The sequence below is a fragment of the Leuciscus leuciscus genome, assembly GCF_965113295.1.
Source record: "Leuciscus leuciscus genome assembly, chromosome: 9".
Taxonomy (NCBI): domain Eukaryota; kingdom Metazoa; phylum Chordata; class Actinopteri; order Cypriniformes; family Leuciscidae; genus Leuciscus; species Leuciscus leuciscus.
In genome coordinates this window covers 22,986,348-22,995,977 of record NC_138733.1, presented here as the reverse complement: position 1 = coordinate 22,995,977, position 9,630 = coordinate 22,986,348, and the positions used below count along the sequence as shown (strand labels likewise).

General features: G+C 38.0%; 1 protein-coding gene and 1 long non-coding RNA gene across 2 annotated transcripts in view; one reads left to right on the top strand and one right to left on the bottom strand.

The window, feature by feature from the left end:
• The first annotated feature begins 39 nt into the window (after positions 1–39).
• scarf1 (scavenger receptor class F, member 1) overlaps positions 40–9,630 on the top strand; it is a 14,890-nt gene continuing 5,299 nt past the window's right edge. Inside the window, exons 1-4 of the mRNA XM_082180506.1 lie at positions 40–302; positions 797–855; positions 1,031–1,132; positions 9,023–9,554. Of these exons, the coding sequence (XP_082036632.1) occupies positions 202–302; positions 797–855; positions 1,031–1,132; positions 9,023–9,554 (794 nt within the window). The 5' untranslated portion in view covers positions 40–201. The remainder of the gene's footprint in view (positions 303–796; positions 856–1,030; positions 1,133–9,022; positions 9,555–9,630) is intronic.
• On the bottom strand, positions 3,082–5,469 carry LOC309506676. Its single transcript, XR_014208885.1, has 4 exons — positions 5,380–5,469; positions 4,847–4,903; positions 4,275–4,349; positions 3,082–4,184 (listed from the first exon to the last, which is right to left on the bottom strand). It is a non-coding gene; the product is annotated as an uncharacterized lncRNA (long non-coding RNA).

Sequence of the window (9,630 nt, the reverse complement as noted above, 5' to 3'; positions counted from 1 at the left end):
TCTTTAAACAACCAGTGGCTTATTGAATTAGAGGAAGCTGGCTTTTCTTCCTCAGGAAACTTGCAGAGGAAACAAAGGGAATTGGAGAGCTCATTTTGTTACAGAGACTGGACTGGATCTTTTCTGTTCCAGAAGTACAGAACTATCCTGGACTGGTGCCGTGGTAGGAGAGGGGGTTCGGTTTTGGTCGGTCCGGGGGGGATGGACACCTTTCTGACCTCATTTGGACTGATGCTCATGTGTGTCCAATGCTCAGCTCAGAGACTCTCTCCAACCGGGAAGAATATCTGCCTCAGTATCAGGTACTGGCCTAGAATTCAGTTATGCTGAAGTATCAATGTCTCAGATGTTTCTCCTAAAATGAATGTGTCACTGTTCTACATATAGGCCAGTAATAATAGAGAACTAGGCCGAACTATAAAATGAAAGTGAATCGCATTGACGACAGTTTTATAGTTTCAATGTGAAATGTTTGATCAAATAAAAAATCATAGATATTGGGACATTTTTAGATCATTTTGAGAGACTACTGAAATCTCTTCTGAAACTCTAGTATTTTTGTCTGTAGAAAAATCTGAGACATCTTTAATTTCTTTCAATTTAATCTCAAACTGTTTAAGAGAAACAGAGGAGATCTTAATGGATATTTGTGATTTATAAGAGGTTTCTTATGTTATGAGCCCTATTTTTATTTTTCTCTCTATCCTACTTATAAACTGTTTTCCCTATTTATTAGGACAGTAGATTCATTCAATACATTGTAGCATATATAATGTCTGCTATATTTTCTAAACAGGGATTCTTCTCCCATATGTTGTTCTGGATGGGGTCAAAATGGTGATGAATGCACTGTCCGTGAGTATTGATACCATCTGTAGATGTATAGTTTAATAAAAAAAATATATTACATTGTTGTTTTATTGATGACACACACAAGGCCCGTTTCCTGTGGGCCTGTAGATGTCAGCAGTTTTGTGAAGCTGCGGTTTCAGTTCTGTTGTCTGTAAACTCTCCCTTTTTGTTTTCTCAGCCCTCTGTGAGGGTGAAAGAGCCTGTCTGCAGGACGAAGTGTGTGTTTACCCTGGACTTTGTCGATGTAAACCTGGATTTTACGGGTACCAGTGCAAAACCCGTGAGTAATATCATCACCTAGGTTTCTGATTTCAAGACTACCTTTGTACAGCTGTGGCCTTTTGGTTAGAGATTTGAAAAACGAATGCCTGATACAAGTGTGATTCTGCTTTGTATCAACAACTAGCCTATTTAGTTACCTACATTTTTAGACACAAACGAAGCTTTTCGAAACTCTGAATCAATTGCTTCGCAAAACGATTCACTGTTTATAGAGGCACGCGAAACAAACAGGCTCGGCACCTGGGGCCTGTTTCAGAAAGGAGGTTAAGTGAAAACTCTGAGTATGTTAACTCTGAAATGAGGGAAACTCTGAGTTTTCTGTTTCAGAATGGGAGGTATGTTAAACCTGAGAAAGCAGAGTAAGTCAAGCCTGTTTCAGAAAGAGAGGTAACTTATACTCAGATACCCCTTTTCCACCAAGGCAGAGCTGGTGCTGGTTCGGAGCCAGAGCCTAGTTTCAAATCGGTTCTTTGTTTTTCCACCGCCAAAGCACCAGCTCCGAACCAGTAAAACTGGTTCTTAAGTAGCACCAAATCATTGCAGGGTCTAGAACGGAGCCAAGAAAGAACCGCTTGCGTCAGAGGCTGGGGGCGGGGTTATCGTGGCCAACAAGACTGAAGAGAAACTTGTGACCGCCATTTTTAAATAGCAGCTAGTCGAGCTAATAGCGGCTCGATTATAATATCCGTCTATGTAAGTTACGGCGAGCTGCACGAACGCGTTGGATTCGCCGTGTTTGGATGCCGATTTATTTTCGCAAACCCATGAGCATCCATAGTAACGCAACGTCTATTATTGTTGATGCCTTGTTCGAGATGCATCGGAGCAGCGTGGACCGATCAGAGCTGCGGGAGTGTTTGGAGATCATACGACTCCTTGTGCTTTTTGATCGCTTTCGCAGTGCTTTGATTTCATGTGCTGATCGTTCTGCGGGAAGCCGATGCATCTCGAACAAGTCTGGTGGCTGCCGCACTAGCGTTGATGGGCAACATGATACGTATGCAGTGACGTAAGATATAGCTCTGTTGTGGCTCTCTGGCCGGTGGAAACGCAAACCGGTTCTTAGTAAGCTCGCCAGTCGAACCAACTCCGAACTGGCAATAGCTCTAGCTCTGAACCAGCACCCGGTTCTTGTTGGTGGAAAAGGGGTAAGAGTCAGTTACCATGGTAACTTACTCTGTGAACCTAAGCAGGTTTATTTCAGTAAACCCAGAGTTTCTTTCGGTCTCCTCCCCTTTTTAAAGAGGAAGTGGTGTTTAAACACCGCATTCATTCTTTCAGTACATTTTTATTAATAAAATTAATCTTTTATTAATAAATAAAATATTGCTTTTTTTTTTTTTTAAATAAGATGAAGTCTATATAACTCCTTAACTGGCAACTGAAAACACAGTAGTATATTAGAGTTACATAATGTAGTTCTAAACAAATTCTACAGAATTAAACTGTGGCATTTACTGGAAATCACTGAACTGTTCATCTGTGCAACAGAAGTGGATGGACCGTCCTCCTGCTGTTCTTCCACACTCTGGGAGCGCGGGGAGAGATAAGAATACCCGTTTATACTTAGATTTAAACTTAGATTTAGACTTAGATTGAAAAGTAGCTTTCCTGTAGCTCAGTGGTAAGAGCACTGCGTTAACAACGCAAGGTTGTGGGTTTGATCCCACACTGTAAAAATAAAAGGTGTCTGGAGGAACCTTTTGGGGTTCTTCACTTTGCCACACCGGCGGAACCGTCTGTAGATCCTCTAGGCACTCTTTAAAAAGGGGTGGTTCTCTGAAGAACCACACAAGTTTCCCGAGGAACTCTTACATAAATCACTGTGTGGAACCACTTTGGGTGCCTCCAGGAACCAAATTTCATTTTTTTTTATATTTAATTTCATGTTGTAACTATGGTTACCTTTGACTATGGTTACTATTATAATAAATAAATTGAACCAAATACAAAATAAGAATTGTTTATTACATATTTTATATTCATTTTTATACATACACTTCCATACACATGGGAAAAAAGCTAACTATAGATTAATATCAATGAATACACAAAAGAATAGTAAAATACATACGCAAAATGAATAATCAACCAAGTATATGCAATAGGCTATACAAGAAAAGACATTTCAACAAAATGCATGGAAATCTCTGATGATTAGTTATTCAGCTATTTTGAATCATAAAGTGTTGAAGTCTGGGATGCCGTTAGACTGGAGACTGTAATGAACAGTATGCCTTTTGAAAAGCTTAAAGGACAAGTTCGGTATTTTACACTTAAAGCCCTGTTTACAGATCGTATCTGATGAAATAGAACGGTTAAGATTAAAATTTGGACACATGCTCCTGTCCCGAGAATTTTAGGTTTATTTCTAACTAAATATAAGCGAAATAAACCTAAAATTCTCAGGAGAGCAGCATGTGTCCAAATTTTAATCTTAACCGTTCTATTTCATCAGATACGATCGGTAAACAGGGCTTTAAGTGTAAAATACCGAACTTGTCCTTTAAATGTGTGACTTGAATCAACAGGGTTCATAAATGGTTGTTGAGTATTCTGAAACAAGATAGAGGAAGTAGAGGTAGAGATGGAGAAGTAGAATTCCAGTCATTTCAATAAGAATCCACACGATCAGCAATTTCGTTTGTGGTCAAAAATGTCACTATGGGACCAAGTTGGTTACTGGAATTCACTGGATTTGACCAACAGAAAGCTGCTTGAAAGTGACTCCTGTGTGAGCTGTGCTTCATACATTACGTCGCTACATTGCTGACAATGATCAATGGACGTTTCTGCCCGTGTAATTTCACGAAATTCAAAAATGTGACCGCACCTTTACTCGCTGCAACATAAAATGCAATCAATAATAAAATCCTCATAAGGGACATGTGAGGTACTTAAAGAGTTAGAAAAGTGAAAAGGTACAGCAGATTCGTTTTCCATTTGTTTTTCCTCTTTTCTGGTGGATGGTCCAGGCACTTCAGTGATTTTCGGGTCTACAGGAGGATTTTTATTCTTGTTCAAACTTGTATTTCAGCTTACCGAGATCCCTGCAAAGTACAACATTTACTGTTAATAAGGTTATTAAAGTGATAGTTGTCAAATTTAAATAATTTCCTCAGCCTTGTGACGTTCCAAACCTGTTTGACTTTCTGTCTGTGGAACCCAAAAGCAGATCTCAGGCATAATGCAACCCCAGTCACCGTTCAATTTCACTGCATGAAACACAAGCAGAAAGAAATTGTGTAAATCATTCATGAAACCATTCTTATGTACACTTGTGTAGTTCAATTCAATGCAACAATTTATGTAAAAATGGTTAAGCTCCAAAAATGTCCCAGAAAAGATCCTAAAAATAATCAATGAGTTCACAACTCATGTGTTATGGGTTGTGTTGTAAGTCTTCTGAAGCCATATAATAGCTTTTTCCTCTTTTTTTTGTCGAAAAAGACTAAACTTGAAGTTAATTCAGAGTTAAAATGTCTTATATTCAAATGCAAATGATAAAGATATAAGAAAAAATGCATAGCATTATTGGCGCCAAACCTGTGATATTATTTTTCTGAGTAACATGAATGAGATTTGAGAGCATGAGGGAAGATTTTCAGAGAATAACTGATTAAAAAAACACAAGTACACAGTCAAACAATACAATTTCACAGAGAAAGTTCATAGTAATAAAGTACCTGCATGTGGTGTATAGGTAACTTACTGTAATTCAATATTGCCACTGAAATGTTCAGATTATTTTAGAAATGTACTGGCAGTTCTGGAGAAACAAAAGAACAAAGCTGATTATTCACAAATATTTATTGACCAGTAAATGGCTTTAAAATGGTATTTGAGAGAATGAGGGCACCTGTAGTAAGTAAAGTTAGCAGTTAGGCTAAACAAAAACAGACCAAACTATATTAACCTGCTTTTGTTATTCATAACAAACGCCAATGACGACAGCAGGAATCAGCTAAATTAGTTAGGCTATATCAGCAATTTTAAGACACAGTTGTACATAATATGTTGAATTGAATGACTAAATCAATCTAAGACAATAAGTAAATAATTTCCATTTGTTCATTAGATCAACGTATCGCGGCTAAAACCGTCATACCATACTGTGCAATAAACGAGTGGTAAACACTGTAAAAATCTGCAAGTATTGTATAATAAATTTAGTTTATATATGTGTGTGATTGAATATATAGTGAGTAGACTCTGTATTTATATTTATTTGGCGAGTTTACAAACCTTGTAACGGAGAGCCGAACAAACGGCGGAAGCTTTGATGAGAGGAGCCGTTACTTTCAATTCAAACCCGGTGACGTCGATCAGCTGAGCTTGGATGCGCGCGAGCAGCGCGACAATTGTCGGTACACGATCCGTTCCACCTGCACGACAATTGTCGGTACACGATCCGTTCCACCTGCACGATCCGTACACGCATGCGCGTAATTTCGTAGTAGAAAACGTCACGGTTTTCCTACACTATCGGAACCACGCATGCGATGGCACAACTTGCGGCATATTTGTGTAACGTTGTATTGTGTTTAACATTTCACAGCGGGTCTATTTTGATGCTTTTAAATGTAGCTTACGCTATGCATTACGATGTGTTTACGTGGTTGCCAATCCAAAAATAATAAAGGAGTTGTGAGTTGTTACATTAACATACATGATCAGTTTCCTCCATAGGCTACTCTCCTTTGCGATTCACTGCTGTATGGTATTAGGCTTAACTTGCCGTGTTTTGGTCTGAGGTCAGTAGTATTGTCAAAGACGGTTTGTGTCGTTTTTTTATTATTAAAAGCTGCTAATATTAGTTAACTTTTAAGTTGAGTAATTTTGTATTAGTATGGTATGGGTCTATATAGGCTAATATATATCTAATCTAAATGAGGAAAATGATCCCTTCAATGTTGTTTACAGAAGACAATTAATAAGGAACATAATATGCATTTCTTTTTTTAAATAATATGCATTTCTGCCTAGACAATCTGCACTTACATGAAGAAAGAACTACGTGGAACAGATCGTGCAGTGTCGTAAATCGTCGCAAAACAGAATTATCATTTGCGCATGTGCGTTTTCTACTGCGTCTACTACGCATGCGTGAAACGGATCGTGCAGGTGGAACGGATCGTGTACCGACAAGGATCACTGAAGCGACGACAGCAGAGGAGAGAGCAGCAGTTTCGTGACAGAATACAACTTTTAACTTAAAACTTTTCTCCTCCTGGTTCTTCTTCTTCTTCTTCATATTATTAATATTATTATTATTTAGTGTTGTAGTTTAAGGTTTAAATTAATCAATAAAATAGGCCTAGGTACTAAATAAATGTAAGCTACTACCCAGGTGAAAAGACGTAGGCTACTGTTAAATGTATTACAAATAAGAATATTTGTATTGTAGGCCTATACTAAAAACACACTCAAGTACATTTTTAATACATGTAATAGTAGCCTACGTCTTTTTCACCTGGGTATGTATACTGAATCAAACTTCAGTAGCCTATAATAATAATAATAATAATAATAGGATATTAATAACCTTATTCTGGCCTTACTGAACTATTGGGTTCCTCCAGATGCTGGCTTTAACATAAGAGATCTTCCAGGAACCACTTAAATGTTAAAAGATCTTCCAGTAACCCTTTTATCGCATTCAAGTTCCTCTATTTTCCCCCAAAGCACTTCGAGGTCTCATGGTAATGAAAAGGTGACTCCAGAACCTCTGAACTAAATACAAAGTGCTTAAAGGATCCCATTAGTTCCAGCAAGAACCTCAAAGATTGTCAATGCTCCTCCAGTAACCCTACTATAGGAGAAAGAGCTTTGAGGCACTTAAATTACATTTTGAAGTTCCTTGAGTATCCGACAGGATATTTGAGGCTCCTTTAGTTTTTACAGTGCAGGGGATTGCACATACCTATGTATAAATGTATAGGATAATGCAATGTAAGTCGCTTTGGATAAAAGCGTCTGCCAAATGCGTAAATGTAGATTCTATAGGCTACTCCACGTGAAAAAATGTGAATGTGTAGACACATAATATTAACATTACCTCTGTAGCAGCAGAAACTCTTTATCCCCATGTGATGAGCATTTGGTTGAGTACACTTTATAACACTATTTGTCATAATTTCTGGTGTATTGAGTAGGCTACTTACAACTGCCTGGGTTTCTGTTGGGACAGGAGGCTCCAAAAGACAGATATTACCATCAGAATCTATTGGGACCAACAAAAATCCTAACCCAAAGTAAAATAAATGGAAATATCAAAAATAGCCTATATAAAAAATAACACATATGTAAACCTCTTACATTTTATGAAGGCCCTTGGATCTTTGGGAGTGACTGGCTCTGAAGTCCGTCCAGGAATTCCCTCAGCCAAAAATGCTGCTGCACTGCTAGACACTGGATGCTTTAGTTATTTAATATGTCACATGTTTGTAAAGTCAGGTAGATCTACACCTATGATATGCTCAAGCCTTACTTGACTGAATTATGTTTTTATATTTAAATTTCAGCTGCTCCCATGTTCTTTTAATACCTGCAGGATTGCCCCTACATGAAAATTAAAATTAGGTTGAATAACATACTGTTCTTCCAGTTTCACCTCTGATATTATAACAGTTGGGCAAGTTACTTGTATTACTAACTACAAATGACATCTTCAACATTGTAATTAGATTAATGTAATTATGACTATCTTTAGAAATTATTGGTCTACTTATTACTAATTACTAAATCCCATATCAACCTTAAACAAGAACAATACAAGGAGAGACAAGAAACAGCACTGCTTTCAAATAAACAATATAGCCTACAATTGCATGAATTATTCTTGAATTGACCAAAGTGTGTAGAGGGAGAAGGTTACATTAAAAATATAACTTAAAAATGTATGTTAAATAGCCTATACAGAATTGTTCTATAGTCTAATACAATTACATCAGATTTAACTTTAAATTACAGAAGAATTAAGAGTAATCCCTTTCATTAAATGACAGTATTTAGATTACTTGGTAATTAATTACACCCAATACTGTATAACAGTAATTAAAATGTGAAGAAATATGCAGACCTCTTTTTGTCTGGCGCTGTTGCCATGGTGACTCATAATATCTGCGCTCCATTGATAATGGCTTTTTATAGTTGTGGTGCACGCGCTTAACTCAGAGTCAGTCAACTCAGAGTTGATTGAACTAACTAATTTCAGCTGTTCTGAAACCAAAAACTCAGAGTTTCCCATCTCAGGGTAAGTCAACTCAGAGTTCAAGTTTTAACTCAGAGTTGGTTGAACCTCTTTATTGAAACAGGCCCCTGCTGCTCAAAACTTAGCATAAACATGTATGGAACTTAAAAACCAATTAATATTTTATTTTAATTAAAAGTGTAATGTTTTAAATATAATCTACATGAAATATAAATTAAATACTATTAAATATAAAGTTTCTATAATTTTTTTATTCTTTTACAACCTAGTGCTTTTTGTCTTATTAGACAGGGCTGTTTTTTAACAAAAATAAAAATATTCATAAATGTTTCAAAGCTTCATAAATCAGTGCACACACAGTAGTGGCCATAGACATATACTATGGTAGTGGCGTTCCTGAATGAATCACTGTGTTTAGATGAATCTGTTGAATTAATGATTCAGTGACTCACTCGTGACGTTCGTTTGTTGCCACCTACTGGTGTAATTATGTAATTGATGAATTCAAATTCAAGGACAGCAACTAACTGTTCTATAAAAAGGATCTTCTCTGACAAAACAAAACTGAATAAATAATTAATATATTTTTTCCATAATATTCATATTATTTTCTATTGTTTTCATTGCAGTGCGATTCTAGTTAATGTACGGATCTGAATTCTTATTTCTCCGCAGGCTGTCCTCGTGAATTTTGGGGGGCGGATTGTCGTGAGCTTTGCCCCTGTCACCCTCATGGGGTCTGTGACCCAGTTACGGGTGAGTGCTCGTGCCTGTTTAACCGCTGGGGCAACCTGTGCCAAAACAGCTGCAAATGTACACGTCATGGGAAATGTGACCCTGTCCACGGCAACTGCACCTGTGAGGAGGGCTGGTGGACGCCCACTTGCTCCAAAGCCTGTCAATGCAACTCCGCCACATCCACCTGTGACCAAGCCACAGGCCGCTGCTTGTGTAATGAGGGCTACTGGGGCCAAAAGTGCAGCCTGCGATGCAACTGCTACGTGTCCCCTTGCCAGCAGCGCACAGGGGCCTGTCAGTGCATTCGTGGCTGGTGGGGTCCGTCCTGTGACCGCCGTTGTAATTGTAATCTCAGCCATTCCGACTGTGACCTGCAAACTGGCACCTGTTTGTGCTACTCGGGTTACAAAGGCTCTGTCTGCAATGAGCCTTGTGAGAGTGGAAAGTACGGCAGAGGCTGTAAGGAGAGGTGAGTGAAAAGGCAAGATTAAAAAGATAACATGAATTTTTGGTTCATCCATGATTTCTGTGTTCTCCTATCTGTG